The following is a 27,898-nucleotide window of genomic DNA, read 5'->3' as shown; positions in this document are numbered from 1 at the left end:
CTCAGCAGAGAACACTTCTGACTTCCTAACGTGACATTCCAAGGAACAGGGAACAAAGAGCTATGGTGAGAACTCTGCTGGCTGACAAGGCTGATTGCCCCACTGCACACCTCCCAGACTTGAAGAAGCAACCACTGAATGGTCTCAGGAACACCCGAGTCTATTGAGAAGTGGATTCAAGCAAGAGTGAGACTCATCAGCCACCAGATCACAGTGGCATTCTGGGCCCTCTGACATAGTGTGAAAATAGAGCCAATATCTATATGTTGACTTGTCTCTTCTCGGGTACACTGTTATCTAGAAAGCGACCATTTTAGGCATTATAGAATTTGGAGTTGGAAGAAATAGGTTTGAGTTATATCTATACATCCTAACTTCAAAGCTCACTCTCTTCCACGGCCAGACATTGTAACCCTGAAAAGGCACTTATACCCCACCTCCCTTGCTATTTCATTATCAGCAAACCATAAATAAAAACAATCCTGTCCAGCCAGTTTCTCGGAGCAACTGTGGGAGTCACAGCAGGTAAAGTGAACTTATTAATGTGCAAACTTTTGAGTAGGAAAAGAGTTGTATTTTTTATTATTTATTTTTCCTCAGGGATGGTCTTAAGTAGAAATTACCTAGATATATAATTTGGCCGGGAAATGTGTAGGATAAAGAGGATAGAAACCTGCCAATAAAATGTTGATTGACATGTACTATAATATTTTCAGTAATGCAAGTAAGCTTTGGTAAATGCTCTATGGTTTTCATTTCAGTAATTTTATTGGTTACTAAATATTAACACCAAAGTAACAACATTATGGAAGAGTAAGACTACGGGAGTGAATGTTCGGTGTATTGCCTTTTCACGTTTCTTACTGTCTGTTGACTTATACATGTAACTGAGCTTCCTAGTGACTGCTCTTCACCTCAGAAATAAATATAAACTTTTAAATATTTCATTGAAAAATTTTTGTTGTTTATTCTTTCCCCTGCAAATATTCTTTACTAGCTCTTTCTGACATTTTCTAAAATCCTGTTTTTAAGATCATTTTTTTCTAATGTCCAATTATTCTAAGGAAATGAATTAAGCAAATTAATTGCATCAGACACAATTCATTACAGATGACCTGAGGGAAAAACAAAGTATTTAGACTTCATTTCCTAGTCAATGAGGGATCTCTGTAAGAATTTTCTCTGTCCTACCATCAAAAGTCACATATTTCCACAGCTCTTCTGTCACCATGAAGGGGACCTCCTCAAACGCCATCCTTGTTCTAGCCATCTCCATGAGGACCGCCTTTGCAGTTGGTGAGTTACATGTCTTTTCTCTGCCCACATTTTCTGCAGTAGGTCCAGAATCACAGGAAAATTAGAGATAGAAGTGGAAGTGCCATTCAATTTTACTTAATCGTAATTCCTCATATAACAGATATAGAAACTAAAATCCAGAGAAAGAAAGGATCAACTCAGTGTTGTTAGTATCAAAGCTGGGAGTCAAATCCAAACCTTCCAAATCCAGGACCATTGAACTTTCCAAAATACCAGGTTACTATTCAGGACATTCAAACCTTAGAAATTGTTCATTTCTATAGTCTGTATATTTACATATCTCAAATCCAAAAAGAACTTCATTAGGTTCCATTAAAGTAGACTCAGATATTATTCTGCTTAATGGTTGAAACGTAAAAGTAGTGCTTATGATTAACTGCAGGGAATCTCTGAGGGCCTCAATACATTCTTTTTGCCTTGGACTCTGAAACTCTTTCTCATTTATCTTCAATCTCCTACTTTCCATTGTCACTCTCTTTCACTTAAAACATTTCTTTCAAGCCTCTCACATCTTAAGAGGCTTCTGTAATAAATTAAAAACTATTCTTCACACCTTTCATATCTTATGGAAAAACAAAATAAATAAACAAAAAAAACCTTTCTCCGCTCCTCCCCTTCCTGGTTCAATTTAATCCTCTCTGGGGAAATCTAGATATATTTCTACACTTCCTTACCTTTCACTCAATTCTCATCCCCACTGCTGCTGAGCACAACACCCACTGGCATCGCCCTCTCTGTAAGCCCACTGTGTTCCCCTCTGGCTAAGCCTTATGCTAATACTCCATGAAGAACACACCATTATTCAACCAGGGTAGATCACTCCATCTTTCTTGAAAATAACTTTTTCTTTGTCCTCAGAGTCATATGGCCTTACATTTTCCCTCAAATCTGTTTCTCTCCTATGTGCCCATATCCAGTGACCAAGTTCAGTTAAAAGAACACAACATATATCACATGAATCTATGCCTTTCTCACATTTCCACAACAATGACTCTTCCTCGGTGAATGTTTTCATCATTGTTCCCTGAAAATATTTTTATATTCTCCTTAACTGTTCCCTTTGCTTCTAGCTTGACTTACTCTAACCCATCATCCATAATGCTACAATTGTTGTCTTTTTAGTACAAATCTTATCTTAGTTCTGTCATACTAAACAAAAGCCTTTGTGATACAGCCCTTAATACCATGCTGGGTTTCCCAGCACTCACTTATTTACATATCCAATAAATACATACTGTATGCTGACCTTGTGTCAGAAAATGGGCTAGACACTCGTTATGTGGCAGGAATGAATCATGGCCTCACATTATGACACAACAGTGGTGAGAGGTCCACACCAAATATTAACACACACTTTAATAAGTGTTTCAAAATATAAGAACAGTAAGAATCTGTGGAACTTCAGCCACAGCCTACTTTTTTCCTCCCCTGCCCAGGTCAGCATGATGGAAGCTCCACTCTGGGCAGGTACAGCCAAGAAGATGAATCTCCCTCTCTCCCTAGCTGACACTTGAGGGCAATGGTATCTCCCTGGGAGGGTCAGGTTGCCAACTCTTTTATTCCCCACCCTCAGCTCTGTGTTGCTGAGGCTGAATTCCAGGAGAGTGAGGCCAAGAGGTAGGGGGCTCCATTTTTCAAACCAGCTCCCACTTGTGGGGCTGAGGTTCTACCCCAGGTAAGTCAGGCCAAAAATAGTGAGCCCCCAATCTCCCTCACCCCAGCTTGCTTCTAAGTTGAAGGTTTCATGCTGGGAGCAACAACCTGAGAAGATCAGAGGCTACCACCCTTACAGTGTTCTGCTCATGAAGCAAGTTGTCACTCTGAGATAGGCAAGCCACTGTCCAGAGCAGAGTCTTAGATATTTTGCCCAGGGAGAGAGGCAGGCCATAAGAACACAGAGCTCCAGAGAAACTGATTTTATTTGGAACAGAGTGTGGTGAAGTTCAAGCCTGAGGGCACTCTCAAAAACAATAGAGATTTTGATGGTTGCAATTAAGAGGAAGTAAGTGGCTCCATGAGAAAAATAAGCTAAACCAGAGGCCAGCTAGTTTACCAGAAAGAATCAGGAAAAAAGAGCTAAAAGATCCCCCATGGAGGGTCAGAACAAACCACCAAGGTTGGTTTCGAAAACTACCCTGAAAGGGGGTCCAAATTTAATTGGATCAGACTTCAGAGAAATTTATGCTTCAGAGAATCATTGAAAACAATAGAGCAATCATCTAGCAATTAGTAGGGCTTACCTGATAGTGTGATGCCAACAGAGGCAAACAGATTGAAAGAGAGATCAGAGAAATAGACAGTCAAAGCAAGCCTTGCTAAAACCAGTCACCCCATGATGACTGGGCACATGCCCAAAGTTGTGTCCTCTGAAGAGTGACATCAGAGGCTTTATACTGCAAGGGAAATAGAATTCACTACAGCAGTCCAGCCAAGGCATTAAACTAATAAATAAGTAAACAACAATGAGCACTGAATGGGGAAAAGTCAGTATCCAGAGTTGCCACAATATACTATCTAAATGTCCAGTTTTTAACAAAAATGATGAGACATTATAAAAGAGAAAATTGTGAGAGCCTTACACAGAAAAAAATGCAGGCAACATAAATTGCTGTGAGGGGGTCCAGATTTAGCATACAAAAACTTCAAATGAGCTAATATAAATATGTTCAAAGAACTAAGGGAAACCATGCTTAAAGAAGTAAAGGAAGGTATGATGATAATGTCTCATCAAATAGAGAATATCAATAAGGAGGTACACATTGTTTTGAAAAAAATGGAAATTCTGGAGTTGAAAAGTACAGTAAATAAAAAATTCGCTAATGAGCATAACAGTAGATTTGAACTGGCAGAAGAATCAGTAAACTTAAAGATAGACCAATTGAGATTACACAGTCTGAAGAACAGAGAGAAGAAAATGGAAAACACAAACAGTCTTGTAGAAATGAGGGACACCTTTGCTGTCTCGAAGGTTTTTAGTTTGATAAAATCCCATTTGTTTATTCTTGTTTTTGTGGCCTGTGCTTTTGAGGTTTTAGTCATAAAATCTTTGTCCAGTCCTATGCCTTGGAGAAATTCCCCTGTGTTTTCTTCTAGAAGTTTTATAGTTTCGGGACTTTAAACCATTTTGAATTTTATATATGATGAGAAGTAGGGGTCTAGTTTCATTCTTCTACACATGGATATCCAGTTTTCCCAGCACCATTTATTCAAGAGGCTGTCCTTTCTCCAACATATGTTTTTGGCACCTTTGTCAAAGATCAGTAAGTACCTGGATTTATTTCTGGGCTCTCTATTCTATTCCACGTGTCTGTTCTTATGCCAGTATCGTGCTGTTTTGGTTACTACAGTTGTATAGGATATTTTGAAGTCAGGTTGTATAATGCCTCCTGCTTTATTCTTTTGCTCAGGATTGCTTTGGCTATTCAAGGTCTTTTGTTGTTCCAAATGAATGTTAGAATTGTTTTTTTCTATTTCTGTGAAGAATGTCATTGGTATTTTGATAGGTGTTGTATTGAATCTATAGATTGCTTTGGATTTAGGCGGGGCAGCTGGCTGGTACAGGGATCAAAACCCTTGACCTTGGTGTCATAACACTGTGCTCTAGCCAATTGAGCTAACTGGCCAGCAAAGGAAACAATAAACAGAGCAAAGAGACAACCTGCAGAACGGGAGAAAATATTTGCAAACTACACATCTGACAAGGGACTAATATTCAGAATATACAGGAACTCAACTCAATAATAATAATAATAATAATAATAATAATAATTGATAACCCAAATTAAAAATGGGCAAAGGAGCTGAATAGATATCTCTCAAAAGAAGACATACAAATGGCCAACGGTTTTATGAAAAAATTCTCAACATCACTCAGCACCAGGTAAATGCAAATCAAAACCGCATTGAGATATCATCTCACCCATTAGACTGGCTATTATCAAAAAGACAGAAAATCACAAATGCTGGCGAGGATGTGGAGGAAGGGGAACCCTTATACACTATTTGTGGGATTGCAAATTAGTATAGTCATTATAGAAAACAATATGGAGGTTTCTCAAAAAACTACAGACAGAACTACCATATGACCCAGCAATCCCACTATTAGGCATATACCCAAAGGAATGGAAATCATCATGTCAAAGGGCTACCTGCATGCCCATGATTATTGTGACTCTGTTCACAATAGCCAAGCGTTGGAACCAACTTAAATGTCCATCAATGGATGATTGGATAAAGAAAATGCGGTACATATACACAATGGAATACTACTCAGCCCTAAAAAAGAAAGAAGTTTTGCCATTTGCAGCAGCATGAATGAACTTGAAGAAAATTGTTAAGTGAAATAAGCCAGGCACAGAAAGAAATACCACATATTCTCACTCATGTAGGAGCTAAAAACAAACAAGTCAAACTGTTAAAAGGAAAGAGAAAAACTGTGGTTTTTAGAGATGGGAAAGGAGGGAAGAGAGAGGCTGGTTAATGGATACAAAATAACAGCTAGATAGAAAAAATAAGTTGTACTGGTGTACAGTTGACCCAGGAATCTATAATTAACAATGATTTACTACATATTATCAAATGACTAGAAGAGAGATCAAATGTTCACATCAAAAAGAAATGATTAAGTTTTGTAATGATGAATATGCCAATTGCTCTGATTAGATCATCACACGTTGTATTCACGTATTGAAATATAACTCTGTACCCCATAAGTATGTACAATCAGTATGTTTCAATGAAAAATTAATTTAAAGAAAGAAATGTAGAACACCATTAAGAACATGAATGTAGACATAATGAAAGGAGAAGAGGAGTAAGAAAGGAAAAATGAGAGAAAGAAAATAGATAATGACTGAAAAATCCCCCATTTTTTTTTTTTTTTTGTCTTTTTCGTGACCAGTAAGGGGATCGCAACCCTTGGCTTGGTGTCGCCCACACCGCGCTCAGCCAGTGAGCGCACTGGCCATTCCTATATAGGATCCGAACCCGCGGCGGGAGCGTCGCTGCGCTCCCAGCGCCGCACTCTCCCGAGTGCGCCACGGGGTCGGCCCAAAAAAATTCCAAATTTTAATGAAAAACTTTAATCTGTACATTCAAGAAGTTCAATAAACTTCAATTAGGACAAACTCAAAGAGATAAACACATAGACATATTATTATCAAACTACCTAAGGGACAACAAGAAATTCTTGAAAGCAGCAAGAAGGATGCAAATAGTCACATACAAGTGATTATCAGTAGGATTAACAACTAATTTCTTAGAAATCATGGAGGCCAGAAGGCAGTGGTAGACATAGTTAAAATTATAAAACCTACCAACCATGAATCTTATATGCATCAAAACTATCTTTTAAAAAAATAAAGGTGGAATTAAGACATTTTCAGATAAAACCTGAGAGAATTTGCTTCTAGACTTGCCTTACTAAAAATATTAAAGAAGTTTTACAGGCTGAAAGCAAGTGACACCAGATATTAGTTCAAGTCCAGATGAAACAGCAGAGGGCATGGTAAAGGTAATTATGTAATTACAAAAGACAGGATAAATGCACATTTATTCTCCTCTCTTCTTTTAACTGAGTTAAAAATCATTGTGCTGTAACACCAAGGTCAAGGGTTTGGATCCCTGTACTGGCCAGCTGCCAAAAAAAAAAAAATTGTTGTATAAAACAATATGTATATAATCATATTGTTGGGCCTATAACATATAGAAATGTAATATATTTGAGAATAAAAGCATAAAGGAGGTTGAGTGGGAGCAAAGCAGTGCTGATGTAAGGAAATGACACCAGATAGTACTTAAATCCACAAGAACAAATAAAGAGATCCAGAAATGGTGACTAAGAAGGTTAATATAACAAATTTTCTAAATATATACTTGTTGTCCTTTCTTCTCTCATATTTTTTAAAAAATATAAAATTATATGAAAAATTATAACTGTGTTATTGAATTTGTAACAAATATAGATGTAATATGGATAAAAGTAATAGCACAAAAGAACAGAAGAAGGATAGCTATACAGGAACAACATTTCTGTATGTCATTGAAATCAAATTAGCATAAATCTGAAGTACATTCTGATAAGTTAAGATGTATATGATCAGCCATAGAACAACCACAAAAAAATAATTCAGAAAAGATAGTTAAAAAAAAAAATCATTAATGGAATTACAACATTACACTGGAAATATTCACTTAATATAACAGATGAATAAAGGATGACTATGGACATAAGACATAAAGAAAACAAAAAGTAAAATAGCAGATGTAAATTCAACTATTCCAATAAAAACATTAAATGTGAATGAGTTTCACAATCCAACCAAAGACTGAACAATGACAACAAATAAAAAACAAGATCCAGACATATGCTGTCTACAGTATACACTCTTTAGATTCAAATATACAAATAAGTTGAGAGTAAAATGATGGAAAAGGCATATCACACAAACTGCAACCATAAAAATCCGGAATGTTTATACTAATATCATACAGAGTAGACTTTAAAACAAAATAAATGCTACTAGAGACAAAGAGGGACATTTTATAATGATAAAGGGTCAATTTATTAGGAAGACATAATAATTATAAACACATATGCGCCTAAAAATAGAGCCCCAAAATATATAAAACAAAACTAATACAATTCAAGGGAAAAATTGATAATTCAACAATAACAGTTGAAGACATCATTTTCCACTTTCAATAATGGCTAGAATGACAAGGCAGAAGACCAACAAAAAATAGAAGACTAGAACAACACAATTAACCAACTAGACCTAACAGACTTCTATAGTGTCCCATCCAACAACTGTAGAATACACATTTAACAAATTACAACACTCCCTTATGATAAAAACATTAAACAAATTAGGAATAGAAGGGAACTACCTTAATCCAATAAAGACACCTACAACCCCCCGCAACAGTTAACATTATACTCATACCAAATGGTGAAAGACTGAAATCTTTGCTCCTAGATCAGAAACAAGACAAGGATAGCTCTCACTACTACTATTCAGCATTGTACTGGAGGTTCTAGCCAGGCCAATTAGGCAAAAAAATGGATAAAAGGCATCCAGATAGGATAGGAAGAAGTAAACTTATCTCTATTTATAGATAACATGATTTTGTGAACAGAAAATCCTAAGGAATTCACTAAAAACTGTCAGAGCTAATAAGTCAGCAAGTTTTCAGGGTACCAGATTGATATACAAAAATCAGTTGTATTTCTTACACTACAATAAACATTTTGAAAATGAAATCAAAATTTTTTTCATTTACAATAGCATCATAAAGAATAAAATATCTAAGGATAAATTTATCAAAAGAGGTGAAAGACTTGTACACCAAAAACTACAAAACATTGATGGAGAAATTAAAGATTTAAATAAATGGAAAGACATACCATCTTCATGGATTGGAACACTTAACATTGTTAGGATGGCAATACTCTCCAAACTGATATACAGATTTCCTGATAATCCCATCAAAATCCCAACTGGATTCTTTGCAAAAATGGAAAAGCTAACTCTAAAATTCATATGGAAATGCAAAAAACTGACAATAGCCAACACAATCTCAAAAAAGAACAAAGTTGAAGGATTCACACTTTCCAACTTCAAAACTTACTACAAAGTTACAGACATCAGGACAGTGTGGTACTAGAATAAGGGGAGGGGAGAAATATAGATCAATAAGACAGAATTAAGAATCCAGAAATAAAAACCCTTATATTTACAGTTAATTGATTTAATAAGGTGCCAAAACAATTCAGTGGAAAATAATCTTTTCAACAAATGCTGCTGGAACAAGTGGATATCCATATGCAAAAGAATGAAACTGGACCCCTTTCTCATAGCATAGATAAAAATTACTTCAATATGGATTATAAAACTAAATGTGAGAGCTAAAATTATAAAACTATTAGAAGAAAATATGAGAGAATTTTTGTGACCTTGGGTTAGGCAAAGCCTTCTTAGATATGGCATCAAAGACAGAAAAGAAAAAAAAATAGATTAATTAGACTTTTTAGAACTTTTGTGATTCAATGATACCAATAAAAATATCAATAAAGTGAAAATACTACCCACAGAATGGGAGAAATTATTTTTGTCATACATCTGATAATGAACTAGTATTCAGAATATATAAAGAACTCTTACACCACAATAATTAAAAGACAAATAACCCAATTTTTAAAAGGGCCAACGATCTGAACAGACATTTCTCTAAAGAAGATATACCATGGCCAATAAGCATGTGAAAAGATGCTCAACATCACTGGTCAATAGGGAAATGTAAATCAAAACCATAATGAGATACCATGTGACACCTACTAGGATGGCTATAATCAAAAAGAGAGATAATAACAAGTGTTAGCAAAAGTGTGAAGAAATCGGAACCCTCATATATTGCTAGTGGCATTGTGAAATGGAGTGGCTGCTTTGGAAAATAGTCTGGCAGCTCCTCAAAATGTTACCATATGACCCAGAAATTCCATTCTTAGATATATACCCAAGAGAAATGAAAACACATGTCCACACAAAACATGTACATGAATATTTATAGCAGTTTTATTCATAATAGCAAAAAAGTGAAAGCAACTCAATTGTCCATTAACTGGTTATGGTTAAATAAAATGTGGAATATACATACAATGAAATATTATTTAGCTATAAAAAGGAATGAAGTACTACTACATGGTTAAACTGTTAAAATACAGACACAAAAGACCACACACTGTATGACTCCATTTATACGAAATGTCCAGAAAGGCAAATCTATAGAGATAGAAAGTAGACTAGTGGTAATCAGAGGCAAGGGTGGGGTAGGAAGTGGGATTGTTGGGAGAGAGGCATGACAAGTGACTGCTAATGAGTACAGAGTTTCTTTTGAAGGCAATGAAAATGTTCTAAAACTGATTGTAGTGATGGCTGCACAAATCTGTGAATATGCTAAAAACCATTGAACTGTATACTTTAAATAGGTGAATTCTATGATATGTGAATTATATCTCAATGAAGCTGATGTAAATAATATAGAGAGAAGATATGTCATACATATCATTATATAAATTGTCATATAATTGTACTATATAATTATGTTATATGATTATATAATATAAAATTTTATATACATATATAATTGCAAAGAATGGTTTGAATTGAATAAGTAAGCCTTAAATAAAACTCAGCATCTTCTTTTTTTTTTTAGAGATGACCTGTAAGGGGATCTTAACCCTTGACTTTGTGTTGTCAGCAACACGCTCTCCCAAGTGAGCTAACCAGCCATCCCTATATAGGGATCCAAACCTGTGGCCTTAGTGTTATCAGCACCACTCTCTCCCAAGTGAGCCACAGGTCGGCCCCAAAACTCAGCGTCTTTTAAGGCATCTCTATATAACTATTTCATGGTCATTTGTAACTTAAAGCATGTTTTCTAAAAACAACTGGGACGGATTATAGAAGTTGTTATTTACTTAAAAAGTGGAAGGGCCAGAATTGAGATCTGCATTTTACAATGGGGTGAGAGGCAGACGTTTCCTGATTCTTCACTCCTTTAGAGGGCAGCTTGCCTCAAAAAGGAACTCCAACCTCTTTTGAAGGGATCTGATGCTTCCTGTGTACCTACCAGTGTCTCGCTCACTCTAGATTTTTCCCTGAAGGCAGAAGACAAAGCAGCAACTCTTCTGAATGTGTTTTTGTCTTCCAGACTTCCCTCTTCCTATGGCCTCCGAAGGGGCTCATCTAGAAGAGACCAAGGTGAGCTCTGCTTCTGTGGTTCCCAAGAAGAGGAATGAGGAGAGAGCCAGTTTCCCTGGTAGCCCCATCTCTTTCTTCTGGGAGGTGGGGAACAGAGAAGACTTGTGTGGGAATAACACAACAATAAAATCTGAGTCACCGAGTATACGAGGCACATTTCATATGTTCCTGAGCCCTCTTCCTATGCATTATCCCAATCAGTTCATACAACTCTCCCGTGGGATAGAAGGCAAGTATTTTGCATGATTAAATGGATGAAAAGTTTGTGGCTCAAATTCATATTGGTCCTATGCCGCAGTGGACTCTCTTTCCACCATAATATGCCAGGACATACATCCCACCTTCCTCACACCAAGAGCCCATGATGTACTCTCTCTGTCTCCTTCCTTCTACACCCTATCCCTGCTGTGACAAGTGTGAGCCCACTGCCCTTTGAAGCACCACATATGATGTCACTCAGTGATATTCATAAGAAATTCTAACCTTGAAAGACATTTCCTTTCTTTTGTTCTCTCTAGCCTAACAATCACATTTTGTGCTTGGTAGGGCAGGGATTTTCATCTTAATAAGGTATTTATGTGGGACTGGGGAGTGCATACATCATATACTATATTAGAATATATGATATTGTTGGTGGTAAGTTCCAAGAGTCAAACACTGAGGCTTCTGAATCCTATTTTGTGAGCTCCTGTTCTGGTGCTCCTTATTCCACCCCCCTCCCTTGCTTCCAGGATAATGGCCAAAGGACCTAGAGGAAGGCATCTGAAGCAGTGGTCTCTGTCTCACCTTCAGGTTGAGTGCATCAAGAATATAAAACAATGCTGGCTTTTATCCTACATCAAGCCAAGTGAACCTATATGCGGCAGTGACCAGGTTACCTACAGTGGTGAGTGCCATCTCTGCTCCAAAATTATGTAAGTCCTGACTTTATTCTCCCTTCTCTCAAGTCAGAGGCTAAGGGTGGCCAAAATAGAGGTGACCTTCTCAGCCCACTTCCTACATTGTCTAGTTAGATCTTCCTTCTAGCAACTCCTCCACTATTTGCTTCTCCAATTCTTCCATCCATCCCTGTGCTCCCAAAAGGTACATATGATTCTATCAGATGATGCAGAAATAGAAAGCTACTGAGGTGAGGGCACTATGTGTGGCCTGGACATAGATCAAGTGGAGAAAGCTCAGGAACAAGTAGCCATAGCATTTAAATCATGTGATCATAGATAAGGGTCATCCTTGTGCCCCCTCAGGCCAAGGAACAAAAAGCATGACGAAGAGAAGGAGGAAGCTGGGTAAAGAATTTTCCCAAGTAATGGTTTACTGGTCCTTGAATGGATATTATTCTCTAAAACAACTTTCTTTAACTTTCAGCCTGGTATGTGGTTTAGTCTTTGGGGCCATCACATGTTAGAAGCTTTGGGTGACACTCGTGTAAAATGCCTAATTCTTTGGTCCGAGGGAAATAGTGAGGAACAGAGGTTTACATCAAAGAAGCTCCTTACAGAGGAGGGAAGAGGATTCTCTTACATCTGTTTTCTCCTTTAAGGAGAAAATCCACACTCTTGACTAACTAACATTTAGGGATTAAGTCCAATATCTTAAGGGAGAAAAGTAAAGGCACAAGACAAACATGTCTCTCTCCCATTCCTCTTCTTGGCTTCTCCCCAAGAGAAGAAATCATAATCTTCTTGATCAGGAGAAACGTTTGGCGAGGCATATTGGACTTTTTTGCATTCCTGGCTGAATAAATACTAAAGCTTACACTAGAACCCATAAAAGAGTTGAGAGGTAAACAACTTTAGTGTCAGCCTCAATCACTAGCACAGACATCTGACAATCAGAATGCACAGCCTGGGGGACCCACAGCAACACAGATTCAAAGCATGCCAGACCAGGAGACATCTGAGAGATGGCCTCCAAAGAACTCACTATTACTACATTTAAAAAAATTTTTTTAGCAGTTTCCCTAGGGGTTATAAGTAATTTTAATTTATACAGATCAAATTTGGATTAATACCAACTTAATTACAAAAGTATTCAAAAATATTGCCCTTATATACAGTCCTCCATATCTGCAGGTTCTGCATCGATGGATTCAACCAACCGTAAATCGAAAATGTAGTTAGACCTATTTGTATCTGTATCGAACGTATATAGACTTTTTTTTCTGGTTATTATTCCCTAAACAATACAGTATAACAACTATTTATATAGCATTTACATTGTATTAGGTATTTTAAGTAATCTAGAGATGGTTTAAAGTATACAGGAGGATGTGCATAGATAATATGCAAATAGTACGTCATTTTATATCAGGAACATGAGCATCTGAGGTCCTGGAACCAATTCCCCATGGGACAACTGTATATGGTATGAGATAGACATCCAACTTTATTCTTTGGCATGTGGTTATCTAGTTGACCTAGCATTGTTTGTTGAAGAAATTATTCTTACTCCTATTGAATGGTCTTGGCACCCTTCCTGAATATCAATTGGCCTTGATGTATAAGTTTATTTCTGGATTCTCAATTATATTCCATTGTTCTATATGTCTATCCTAATAATAGCACCACTCTGATTACTGTGGATTTGTAGTAAGTTTTTGAAATTGGGTATTTTGAGTCCTCTAACTTTGCTTCTTTTTCAAGATGGTTTTGGCTACTCAGAGCCATTTGCAATTTCCCATGAATTTGAGGATTGGCTTTTATTTATTTATTTATTTATTGGAACATGGTTGATTGTACATACCTGTGGGGTACAGCATTGAATATCAATACTTGTGTGCAATATGTGATGTTTAAGTCAGGATAATTAGTATATTCAATGTTATACAATGTAATCCATCTTTGTGGCCCTTTACCAATTGCTCCCTTGTCCTCCTCCCCCTCCCCCTTGCCCACCTCTGGTAACCTCAGTTCTGTTCTCTTCTTTTGAAAGTTCAACATATTATTGTGATTGTTATATCTTTCTTCCTTTTTTTATTTACTTATTTTTATTATTATTTTTTTAGCTCCCACTTATAAGTGAGGACATCTGGTATTTCTCTTTCTGTATCTGGCTTATTTCGCTTAACATAATTTTCTCTAAGTTTATCCATGTTGCTGTGAATGGCAGTATTTCATTCTTTTATATGGCAGAGTAGTATTCCATTGTGTAAATATATCATATTTCCCTTATCTAGTCATCCAGTGATGGACATTTACATTGGTTTCAACTCTTGGCTATTGTAAATAAAGCTGCAATAAACATAGGAGTACAGGTATCCCTTCAACATGATGATTTCCATTCCTTTGGGTACATACCCAGCAGTAAAATTGCTGGATCATATGGCAGTTCTATTTCTGCAAAATAAAGGCCATTGGAGGCTTCTGGTTAAGGTGGAGGAATAGAAGGTTGCCACGTCACTCTCTCCCACAAATCAACCAATTTACAACTATTAAAAAGCATCGACAGCCAAGCTGGGGCCACTAGCAATCAGGGGAAGAGGAGGAGAGACCTAGAGTGCATGAAGGCAGGAGAAGCCACAATAAGAGAAAGAAAGAACCGCTCCAACCATTTCAAGCCCCAGCTGCTTCAAGGCTGGAGCTGGTGAGCACTCGGAGCAGGAGCTGGCAAAAGCTGCAGTGTGCCCTTCAGATGTAGATGCTTGGAGGCAGCAGGGGACAAGAGGGCCTTGGTGGTCCCCAGGCCAGCAAGACTACTATTAGGGTTCCCGTGGACCCACATAGGAATGAGGAGCTACAAGAACTGAAAAAAAGAAGTCACTCAGAGGCCAGTGAGTCGTTGCAAGGGACCAGTGGATGGCCCGCCCCATGGGAAGTGTTTGGAGTGTGGGCGGTAGGGGAGATGGGCCCACTGGGAGAACACTGGGGCACAGCATGGAAAACTGATCTGCCACCCAGTCAGCGCAGGACCACTCAGTGGAGACTGGTCAGGAATATAGAGCTGTAGAGGGTATAGTTCACTGAAAAGACTCAGGCCCACACCAGAGTTTCTACACAACCCATGAGTACCAGATCTCACAAGAGCTGGAAGTACCTATAATGTCAACCATTAAAACCTGAGCTGCACAAAAAACCTTCCCCAGGGAATCAGCAGCAAAGCAACAATTTAGCTCAACCACAGAGCTCAAGTGCTGGTCCCCACAGGAAGTTCCCCCATTTTAGAAGTAAGCAAAGGACAAGTTAGTTCCAGTGCAGAATTTAAGTGGTAGGAACAGCAAATAATCCAACATAGAACTGGAAGAAAAAACAAAATACCCACAGACCAGAGACAGAGTTTGATATTAATTAGTAAAGATCTCACAACACCAAAGAACACCTATGAAACCTAGAAGGACTGGAATTCCCCTGGGCTACCAAGCCAGGGAGGTGAGAGGGCTGGGGGCCTCATCCATGCCCTCTGACACCAGCAACCAGCCCAGCAATGACCTCCAGGCTGCCACAGGTAGCACCCCGGGCTTTCCTGAGCTGGGGCAGTGGGGGGCCAAGGGCCTTGGCCATGTCTCCCCCCAATACCTACAACCAGCCCAGCAACAACCACCGACCCACCACAGGAAGTGCCTCAGCTCTCCCGAGCTGGGTGGTGTGGGGCCTCAGGCCTCGACCACACACCCCCAACACCCATAACCAGCCTAGTGACAACCACTGAGCTGCTGCAGGAAGAGCCCTGGGCTCTCCTGAGCTGGGGCAGTGGGGGTATGAGGGTTTCAGCCACACCCCCCTGACATCTGCACCCAGCCCAACAATAACCAAGACACTGCTGGAATCCCCCCTGGTCTCCCCTGAAGGAATGAGGGGGGTGCTACAGGCCTCAACCCTGCCCCTCCTCCTTCCTCCTTCTCCCACCCTATTTTTTTCCTCCTTCCCTTCTCCTCCTCCCCCCAACTGCTCCGTAACAACATCATGAAATGTAAAAAACTATTAATAAATAAACTTTAAAAAAAATTTTTAAATGAAAAATAAAAAGAAAAAACAGTATGTTAAATACAGCCCATAAAATCAACATAAAAATAAACAAATAAATAAATAAAGGCCACTGGAATTTTGATAGGGATTGCATTGAATCTGTATATTTCTTTTGGTAGTATTGTCATTTTAACAATGTTAATTCCTCTAACCAAAGAGCATGAGATATCATTTATTTATTTAGGTCTTCTTTAATTTCCTTTTACATGTTTTATAGTTTTCACTGTACCAGTCTTTTGCCTCCTGCATTAAATTTATTACTAGCTATTTTATTTGGGGGATGCTATTGTAAATTAAATTGTTTTCTTAATTTTATTTTCAGATTGTTCATTGCTGATTTATAGAAACATGACTGATTTTTGTGTGTTAATCTTGTACCCTGAAACTTTGCTGAATTTGTTTATTAGCTTTAGTAGTTTTTATATTAATTGTTTGGGGATTTTCTATATATAGGGTCATGTCATCTTGTAATATAGTTTTACTTCTTCCCTTCCAGTCTTCCAGTTTAGATGCCTTTTATTTCTTTTTCTTGCCTAATTGCTCTGCCTATAATTTCCAGTACAATATTGAATGTCAGTACTGAAGGTGTGAAAGCACACATTCTTGTCTTGGTCCTGATCCTAGAAATCTTTCAGTCTTTCACCAATGAGTATGATGTTAGTTGTGGGTTTTTCATAAGTGTTCTTAATCATGCTGAGAAAGTTCCCTTCTATTCTTAGTCTTCTGAGTGTTTTTATTATAAGAGTGTTGGTTTTTGAATATTGTGTCTGTGTTTGTGTGTGTTGCATCAATTGAGATTATCAAGTAGATTTTTTCCCTTCATTCTACTAATGTGATGTTATTATATTTGATTTTTTTGTTTAGGTTGAATCATCCTGAATTCTTGGGCTAAATCCCACTTGGTCATGGTGTATAATCCTTTTAATTGCTGTTTGATTCAATTTGCTAGCATTTGTTGAGAAGTTTTACATCTATATTCATAAGGGATATTGCAGGGGTTTTTTTGTAATGTCTTTGTCTGTCTTTAGTATCATGGTAATGCTGGCTTCATAGAATGAATAAGAAAGTGTTCCCTTATCTTCTATTATTTGGAAGAGTTTGAGAGAAATTGGTATTAAATCTTTTAAAAATATTTGATAGAATTCGTTAGTGAAGCCATCTGATCCTGAACATTATTTTTGTTGAGAGGCTTTTGATTACTGATTCAGTATCTACTTGTTATAGGTTTGTTGAGATTTTTTATTTTTTCTTGAATCAGTTTAGGTAATTTGTGTGTTTCTAGTAATTTTTCCATTTTATCTGGGTTATCTAATTTTTTGATATACAATTTTTCATTGTATTCTATCATAATTCTTTTTATTACTGTAAGGTCAGTAGTAATGCCTCAACTTTCATCAAATGCATTTTCTAACTTTAAGGCACATTCTCTTTCTGATATTCTGTATTTCTAACTGAATCTTCAAAGGTTATTTTGAATTTCTATATTTTATTTCAGGCTGAGTATATTTGTATATTCAATCTCTTTGACAAATAAAGATCCATGTAGTAGATATTTTTAAATGTTTGTTAAATAAGAATTCACTATTAGCAGAATGTTTCCTTCTCAAACTTAGCCAGATTATTAAGTACAACTTAGTCATAATTTATGACAAAACACAGCAAAAATAATCATTTCAAAATATGATTTCTTTCAGATATGAAGGGTTTAACATAACTAAACTTTATGATGGATCATGTGTAAGTAAAGTCACTTTTCTTTTTTATTTTTAGAATTAAACCAGCTACAGTTAAGAGCTCACTTTTATAGAGGTTTTTTTTTCATGGAAATATAATTGATTATACATATTTGTGGGGTACAGAGTTAACTATCAGTATTTGTGTATAATATGTGGTGATCGAATAAGGATAATTAGAACACTCATCATTGTAAAACATAATAATTTTTTGTGTCCATTAACCAATTTCCCCCTAGCCCCTTCGCCCTCTCCCTTTCCCACTTCTAGTAATCACAGTTCATAGAGGGTTTTAAATTTTTTTTTATGAAAAATATCAAACATACATAAAAGTAGACACAATAATATAATGAACCCCATATACTTATTATATAGATTCAACAAATTGTAAGTTTTTGCCACATTTCCTTCCTCTCTCTTTTTTCTTTGATGAAGTATATTAAGACAAGTCTCAGACATCATGTCATTTACTCTTACATACATCAGTGCAACTCTAAGAAGTTTGAACATATTTTTATACACCCACAATGTCATTATTACACGTAATTAGTTCACTGCCATCTTCTAATACTACATAATCAAAATTTCCCAACCATTTCAAAAATAACACCTAGAAGTGGAAAAAATGTATTTTGTCCCAATAATTCAGCAGTAAAAATTTATTCCATGCTTTTTCTTCCCTGCCATGCCCAATTTCTGGGATATTGACAAAAGACACCAACTGGAATGTAAACAGTTATTCTGAGAGTGAATGGACTAGAACTTGCCTGAGCTAGTCTAGATGTTGTGTCCTTGACATTAGGTTCATAGGACCAAAGCAAGAGCTCAGCTGATGCCATAGAGATGACTGTAGCATTATGAGTCATGGCAATAGGACTGGAACAAATCATTGCACAAGAGAAAATAAAGAGTGTGGAGGTAAATCAGGTAAAATAGGACAATTATATAATTTAGTAATAATTTTATGACAATATCTTCTGATACAATCTCCATGACCAGTTCACAAGGCTCATCTGATTTACAGACCAGCACACATATTACTCACCTAGGAAAGGTCTATAACCTGAACGTTCTCTAGTTCCACTAAAGAAAAGTCATAAATGGGCTGGCCAGTTAGCTCAGTTGGGTAGAGCACAGCCTTATAACACCAAGGTCATGGGTTCAGATCCCCATACTGCCCAGCCGCCAAAAAAAAAAAGTCATAAGGACTTTTAGAAACTTTCATGATTTGGGGTAACTATAAAGAGATCTTACATGATTTCTTTCTCTGTCAGATCTTATTGACATTGGCTAATTCGTATAAAATCTTGCTGAATTCCCTCCTCTTATATTTCGGCCACACATCAATCCACAGCCTTTGTCTGTGGTCTTATGTCCATTTCAAACTCAATTTCAAAGGGGTGCTTTTAAACTTAAGGATATCCACAGAACAGTGCCCAAAGTGTTCAAAGAATCATTTATGTGCTTAAGTAAATGTTAGGTTGGTGAAACAAAAGGATCAAAGGACTCCAAGCTAAGCACTTATCATGTTAGGGAGTTTATTTCCAGCAAACCTGGAGGGGAGACTGAAAGATCAGTTCCTGCCCCTCAAAGACTAATCAGGGGCTTTATAGGGTTTGAATTAGGGGAAGGAGTTGAGTAGCTATTCTGAGCATTTAGCACTTTGCAACAGCTTTGTGGTTTTCCTGTTCTGCACAAGATTCTGTTTTGCACAAAATCCAGTTTTTCTCAAAAAGCACTTTGCTTAAGAGAAAGGGAAGGGGGAAGGGGAGGATGTGGTTAACATGGCTGTGCTTATGCTAAGCTGATTGTGAGGCCTAATAGTAAAGACTAATATTTAACAGAGGAGAATGGTTTTAGGGACATGCAGGAGGAGGAATTGGCAAGAAAGACATCATATCCATATAACCTGGGAGAATTTTCTCTAAATCATAGATATCCAGAAAAGAATTGTGCAGCTTCTATATAAGAGGGTACTTCAAAAAGTTCATGGAAAGATTTGTATTATCTTTCAATTCTATTTTCCACAAACATTTTGGAGTACTTTTTGTATAATGAGCTCCCTTTTATTCCATTTGATCTAGAAGATACTAAATCTTAATAGGGGAGATTCCTGTATTGTGTTGGGACCTCAACAAGTCTATTTAAGATAAAGATGCAGCTTCTGGGGCCACGGCCATCACACTGCAGGGCTTGGCAGGCCCGCCACACAGTGCCAGACCAGGGCCCCTAAGGTCCCTGAGTCTCGGCCTCCCTCACTCTGGAGCCAGCTGCCTGTGCTCTGCCACCAGCGTCCTCAACCAATCAGCTGGAGCAACTGAGCTCGCTGCCCATGCAGATGGACTACAAGCACCAGAAGCTAGCTGAACAAATGTTTCAGGAGATTATTCTTTTTTCTGCAATAGTTTGGTTTAACTACGGGTACATGGCTGAACATTTCAGATGGACTTCCTACATAGTTATGGCCAGATTTGCTTTTTCATGTTCGCTGACACTTCCTCCATGACCCATCTATCACTGACTCCCCTCAAGTGGTTAACTGTCCAAGACTGGCACAGAAAACAAGAAACCAGGGGACAGAAAAATTAAGAGCCATGCTAAATATAATCAATGGGGGTTTTCGTCATTCGGCACCTGCTTTTGTTTCTTGTGAGGTGAGATAAATTGCTTTCATACCCAGAACATGAGCTAAAATCACCTATTCTCTTATGGCACAGCTGTGTATAGATGTAGTTCTCTTTATATTTCATTTCTAACCCAGCTGGGTTTTGATTTATAAATAGTTAGGACCCTCTCTTCATAATGTTGCTCTGAAATGGAAAACAGAAAACAAAAGAATGCAAGTTTTTTTTCAGGAATACAGAAGAAAAATGCCTCATAAATGATAATACAATTTAACTACCAAAGTTTTGTAATTCGTTATGAGTTGTTAAACCATTTTAATGTTTTCAATTAAAACTCATAGTGAAAGTCCAAAAAAGAAAAAAAGATGCATGTTGCTAATTTATTGCAAATGTAAATGTTAATTCTGCCATGAATGGAAAATTAACTATAACTGGTTCTCCAAACATTTTACTGCAAGAGCACAATTCTATCTCTCTACTAAGGCTCTGATGAAATTGTTGATAAAATTAATGTTGCTTTTACAAAGTAATGTAGGAAATTCTGATGCCAAGGATTGACAGAGATTAAGAATGCAGGCCAGCTGGTTAGCTCAGTGGGTTAGAGCACGTGTTATAACACCACCGTCAAGAGTTCAGATCTCTATACTTGCCAGCCACCAACCAACCAACCAATAAAAAGTGGCTGTACCTTTTTTTTCTTTTTCTTTTTTTTTTAAAGAATGCTCTTCTCTTCTCTGCCCAATTTCACTCTGCTTTTTTCTTTTCCAATGGAATTAGGTCTTTAGTATGCTTTAATTCAGAGAATAACTGTTTAGCATTCCTTCTATTAGATTAAGGGTGTGGTTACCAATTTCCCTAAAATCAATTTCTCTAAGCAGATGTTTCTCTTGCAGGGAGACTCCTGAACTTACCATGAAGAACTATAAAACTTACTGAATCTTCAGATGGCCAAGTGAAATAGAATGGTTGCCTCTTCAAGTATATCCCCTTTAGAGGAGAATTCTGGTGTTGGAGAAAACCAATAGTTAGGACCAAACTCATTGATTTGGTTCTTCAGTAAATGATTCTTAGCAGAAAACCTGGCTGGCAAACATTTCTCTTGGTTAATCTTTTTTAAATATCAGATATTCTATGTTCTCATCCCAAAACTACATTATTCATGCCATAGGCTCTCTCTGTTCCTGTACAGATTGTGAGCAAATGACATGGAAATCTAAAATGAGGGAATAGGTGCTTCAATAGCAGCATTTACAACCTGAGGGCTTTGGTCATTATTGAGCTGAATAAGTGTCATATGAGTGACATAGTTTTACTATATCAGGACCTGGTTTCAGAACTCTCAATCACACCATCAAAGGGATTTGGACTGTTATTTGAAGAAAACGTATTGAGCATAATAGTTGGAGTGGTGCCTGGTGATAGTAAGGTTTCTAAATATTTCACAAGTAGTAAGTTAAGTCTCACAACAAACTTAAGAAATACATCCCCATTTCATTGACAAAAAAACCAGAGACTCAGAGAGTTTCACACAACTCCACAATGAGATTTCTACTAGAACAAAATGTTTACAGAATATTGATTTACAGTCCTAAGAAAACACATAAATATACACATAAACTGAGAAAGGCTGAGGAAATAAATTAATAATAATAATATCACCTAGGACTAAGGACATTTAATCAACCCAATCTACCAATAGAAGTAATAGTCACTTGCTCCAATTTCTTCTCACTTCGTAGGAAACATCATAAAAATAATAAGAACAGAATGAGATTTTTCTCAGAAGTTGTGAAACGAATCCCAGGCAACATGCATTAACAATAAAAAGCCACTCAAACTCAGGGACTCTGATGCAAAGCCAGAATTAGAAATCATTTAACTCAATTATCTTGAGGTCCCGTACAACACAGAGATCCTATAATTCTAAAAAGTTTTTTGTTTTGTTTTGGCCAGTGGCCAGTTTGGGGCATCTGAACCCTTGACCTTGGTGTTATCAACACTGTGCTCTAACCAAATGAGCTAATTGGCCAGCCCTGAAAAGTTTTAAAGAGAAAAATTTTAGATTTGATGGCACTGTTCATTTAGTGTGATATGTATTTCTCTTAGATATGAGATACCTGAGAATGTCCACAGAAATAAAATTAAGTGGAGAGGTTTAGTCTGATGGTGAAATTTTTAAGGAAGAAAGGAGAGACAAGACTAATGGGCAGAGTAGTTAAACTCAAGTTTTGATGGATTCTGTTCTGTTCCACATGACCTGCAACTTCAGAAGCATCCTGCTTATCAAATGCTTTTGATTAAAATTATCCGACTAAAGGAAAATATCCAAACATCAAGACAAAATTTAGACAGAGTGTTGGGAAGATCTTCTAAGGCAGGTTATTCTTGATTCATTCAACCAGGATCCCTTCCTCAAATAGGCCTTCCTGGACCACTGTATCAAAAGAAGTCGCTCCCCCAAGCACTCTAGACCTCATCTCTTAATTTCATATTCTTCAAGTCATTCACAAAATTTATGTTTATTAATTTTTCACTATCTATCTTCATTTCACTATTAAAATGTACATTCAATATGAAAAGGAACCCAATATACAATAGACTTCCCCTTGATTCTTATATAATTAATTTTGCTACTCTGGAACCATTCCTTCAATCTACAACTCCCAGGGGAAGATGGAATATACTTTAAAACCAATCAAAATTACACCAGCAGGAATGGCAGAGGAAAGAACTCTGAAAATCCACTCTTTCATAAAAAGCAATGAGAAAACTGGCAAAAATTGTCAAAATCAACTTTTTCAGAATTCTGAAAAATTAACCAAATGCTTGCAAAAAGGCAAGGAGCATTTATTCAAGAAAAATGGCTGAATCTTAGTAAGTAGACCAAGCTACTTGGCATTTTTAACTTGCCCTATACCCATTTCCCCTGCCCCAGCCCTACAGCAGCCTCAAAAACCAATAGCCTTCAGTCATGGTGGAAACCAGCTGTCCAGTAGACACTAAAGGGGAAGAACAGGTTTGGAGCTCCCCAGAAGCACTGTTTCCAGAGAATTATCATTTTTTTGAAAATTATTTTTTATTGAAACATACATATTTATAGGGTACAGACATGTTTCAATACATGCATACAATGTGTGTGATCAAATCAAGGTAATTAGCATATTCATCACTACAAAACTTAATCATTTCTTTGTGATGTGAATATTTGACCTCTCTTCTAGCCATTTGACAATATGCAGTAAATTATTATTAATTATAGATGCCTCGCTTGACTGCACACTAATAGAACTTATTTTTCCTATCTAGCTGTAATTTTGTGTTCATTAACTAACCTCTCACTGTCCTCCCTCCCCTTTCCCACCTCTGATAACTTCAACTTATTTTAATTTATTTATTTATTTTTAGCTCCTACATATGTATGAGTGAGAACATGCATCATTTTTCTTTCTGTGCCTGGCTTATTTCACTTAACATAATTTTCTCCAAGTATGTTCATGCTGCTGTGAATGGCATAATTTCACTTTTTTTTTTTTTTTTTAAAGATGACTGGTAAGGGGATCTTAACCCTTGACTTGGTGTTGTCAGCACCATGCTCTCCCAAGTGAGCTAACTGGCCATCCCTATATTGGAATCTGAACCCATGGCCTTGGTGTTATCAGCACCACACTCTCCCAAGTGACCCATGGGCTGGCCCTTAATTTCATTCTTTTTTATGACTGAGTAGTACTTTGTGGTGTATATATACCACATTTTCTTCACCCAATCCTCCATCAATGAACATTCCATATCTTGTGAATAGAAAATTATCATTATTTGACTTGTCTGGTATTTCCCTAGAACCTCCACTAGCAGGATTGCTTTTTTCCTTCCTTCCTTCTTTCATCCCTTCCTCCCTTCCCTCCCTCCCTCTCCCCCTCTTTCTTTCTTCCTTTCTCTCTCCCTCTCTCTCTCTCTCTTTCTTTCACCTGACTGAGAGGACATTTTCCCTGAGGCATTCATTTGTTGAAAACAATCAACTTCAATTTTTAAAATCTGCAACAGCCTTAAGCAATGATAATACTTAGGCCAAACAAAAATCTAACAAGGAAAACTTAAAAGAAAAAGCTGAGAATAGGATACCTAAGGGGACTTTGAAAAGCTCTGACATATTCCTGGGAATCTAGAAGACCACAGGCATGAGCAGGTCTGTGTACATCCCAGTAGAAACTTTAGAAGGTCCTAAGTGCTCACCTTGGCTGACCTTGACACTCAGCATAGCAAGAAGTGAGGTCTAAGACAGAGTTGTAAACTGCCTGACTAGCCATTGACAGCATGGCCCAATACACACAAAGTCCCTCAGCAAAAGCAGGAAGACTTATTGGCTCCAAGTATTTAAGGAACACTATGTCCAATCATTACATGACCACTAAACTAATGGAATAGAGTCTTCAGTGGTTACAACTACAGAGAATACAGACTTTAAAAAATTAGTTGATAAAAGCCACTAAACAAGAAAACAGTAGCAACAATAAACAATAAAGGGGAGAATATCACATTATATTATTTAAAATGTCCAGTTTTCAACAACAAAAAAATATGACACATCAAAGAAACAAGAAATTCTGTCTCATATACAGGAAAATAAGTTAGTCAACAAAAATTGTTGCTGAGAAAGCCCAGATGTTGGACTTACTAGACAAAGACTTTAAATCAGCCATTTAAAATATAGTCAAAGAACTAAAGTAAACTATGTCTAAAGAACTAAAGAAAAATATGAGAATAATGTAGTAGAGAATGTCAATAAAGAGATAGAAATTATTTTTTTAAAAAAGAACCAAATTAAACTTCTGGAGGTGAAAATAACAAATTCACCAGAAGGTCACAAAAGCAAAGCTGAGAGGCAGACCAAAGAATGAATGAACTTGAAAACAGGTCAATTGATATTATCCAGTCTGAGGAACAAAAAGAAAAAGTGATAGAGCCTCAGAAATCTGTGGGATATAATCAAGCATAACAACATAAAGATAATGGCAGTCCAAGAAGAGGAGAGAAATAAAAGGGAATAAAAAATATTTGAAGAAATAATGGCTGAAAATATCCTAAATTTGATGAAAATCATTAATGTACACATCCAAAAACCCCAGCAAACTCCACATGGGACAAACTCAAAGAGGTCCACACCTAGGCACATCATAATCACTCTATCAAAAGCCAAAGATCAAAAGAGAGTTTAAAAAGCAGCATGAGAGAAGCAAATCATCAACTACTAATGATTCTCAGTAAGATTGACATCTGACTTATCAGAAACCATGGAGGCTGGAAGGCACTGAAATGACATATTCAAAGTGTTGAAAAAAAACCCAACAACTAGCAATACTATATCTATAAAAACTATCCTTCAAAGACAAAGGAGAAATTAAGACATGCCCATATAAACAAACACTGAGAGCTATCATCACTAGCAAACCCACCCTACAAGAAATACTATAGAGAATCCTTCAGGCTGAAATGAAAGGACACTCAAATCCACATGAAAAAATAAACAGAACTGGTCAAGGTAACTACATAGGTGTATTAGTCCATTTTTGTTGCTTATAACAAATACTTGAAACTAGGTGATTTATAAAGAAAACAAAATTTATTGCTTACAGTTTCTGAGGCTGGGAAGTCCAAAGTCCATCTGGTGGTGGTGACAGTGACCCAGAGGTCTCACAATGCAAGATGGTAGAAGCAGAGAGAGCAGAGAGAAAAAGACTCTCCTCTTCTTTTAAAGCCCTCAGAACCATGCCCCGACCATCATTTTTACTCCATGCACTACTGCATGGTCCTACAATCCAATAACCTCTTCAAGGCTCCACCTTTCAATTACCACAATAGGATTTCCCACCCTCTTAACAGTCACAGTGGGGTCTAAGTTTCTAATACATTAAACCTGGGGGACACAATTCAAGCTTCAGTGAATTTGGGGGGACAATTCAATCTAATACAATAGGTAAACACAAAAGACAATATAAATGTATTTTTTGTTCATAAATCTTTTTTTCTGATTTAAAATACAATTGCATAAAGCAATAATTATAAATCTGTATTGATGGGTACTTCATGTATAAAGATGAAATTTATATGGTGATAAAACCACAAAGGAGGAAGTAGATGGAGCTATATAGAAGCAAAGTATTAAAATTAAGTTGATATTAATATAAACTATATTGTTATAGGTTACAATGTCAATTATAATTCCCAGGGCAACCACTAAGAAAATAACTTTAAAATATAGCAAAAGAAACAACAAAGGAATTAAAATGGTACACTAGAAAATATCTATTTAACGCACAAAAGAAGGCAATAATGGAATAATAGAGGAACAAAAAGGACATAAGACAAATAGAAAACAAATAGCAAAATGGCAGAGAAAAATCCTACCTTATCCATAATTACATAAATGGGTTAAACACTACAATTAAAAGCAGAGATCAGTAGAATGGATAAAAACATGACCCAATTATATGCCATCTACAAGAGAAAACTTTTGTATTCTAAGACACAAATAGGTTGAGAGTAAAAGAATGAAAAAAGATGTGCCATGCAAATAGTAACAAAAACAAAAAACAAACCTGAAGTGGCTATACTAATATCAAACAAAATAGACTTTAAGACAAAGGTTGTTACTAGAAACAAAGAGGGATATTTTATAATGATAAAAGAATCAATCCATCAAGAAGACATGTAAGTATAAATACTTATGTAACTAAAAATAGAGCCTCAAAATACATGAAGCAAAAACTGACAGAACCGAGGAGAGAAATAGACAATTCCACAATCATAGTTGGAGATTTCAACACCCTATTTTCAGTAATGGAAAGAACTAGGTAGAAGATCAAAAGTAAAACAGAAGACTTAAATAAGTATATTTATACAGACATAATCCACCTAACTAGACATCTATAGACTACTCCATCCAACAACAGCAGAGCATACATATTTCTCAAGTGCACATGGAATATTCTCCAGGATAGATCATAGCCTGGGCCATTAAAAAGTCTCAATAAACTTAAAACAACTGAAATTAAATAAAGTACGTTCTCTGATCACAATGGACTGAAATTAGAAATCAGTATCAAAAGGAAATTTGGGATTCTCACAAATAAGTAACAGGTACCCTTCACACTGTTGGTAGGGATGCAAATTGGTATAATCCTTCTGAGAGGAAATTTGCCAAAATTATGTATATACTTTCCTTTCAAACCAGTAATCTCACTCCAAGGAATCTACTACTATGAAGCCATACCTCTATACAAAAATCCATATGCACAAGGTTATTCATTGCAGCATTGTTTGTTATTGCAAGATGTTGAAAACAACCTAAATGTCCTCAAATAAGAGAGAGGTTAAATACACTATAAAACATTCACATGATGGAGAACCATGCATCTGTAAAAGAGAATGAAAAAGGTTTATATGGATTGATATGGAGTGATTTCCAGGGCATACTGTTAAGCAAAAGAAGTAAAATGCAGAAGAGG

At 36.7% G+C, this 27,898-nt stretch overlaps 1 protein-coding gene across 1 annotated transcript in view; it reads left to right on the top strand.

Moving 5' to 3' along the window:
* Positions 1-1,220: 1,220 nt before the first annotated feature.
* Positions 1,221-27,898, top strand: part of SPINK8 (serine peptidase inhibitor Kazal type 8 (putative)) — a 41,349-nt gene continuing 14,671 nt past the window's right edge. Inside the window, 5 exon segments of the mRNA XM_063113392.1 lie at positions 1,221-1,296; positions 11,029-11,078; positions 11,871-11,992; positions 17,734-17,776; positions 20,039-20,421. Coding sequence (XP_062969462.1) covers positions 1,230-1,296; positions 11,029-11,078; positions 11,871-11,992; positions 17,734-17,776; positions 20,039-20,421 — 665 coding nt within the window. The 5' untranslated portion in view covers positions 1,221-1,229.

The sequence above is a fragment of the Cynocephalus volans genome, chromosome 11 (genome assembly GCF_027409185.1).
Source record: "Cynocephalus volans isolate mCynVol1 chromosome 11, mCynVol1.pri, whole genome shotgun sequence".
In the NCBI taxonomy this organism is placed as follows: Eukaryota; Metazoa; Chordata; class Mammalia; order Dermoptera; family Cynocephalidae; genus Cynocephalus; species Cynocephalus volans.
Note: the sequence above shows the minus strand (reverse complement) of the source record. Positions and strands in the feature narration are given on the sequence as shown.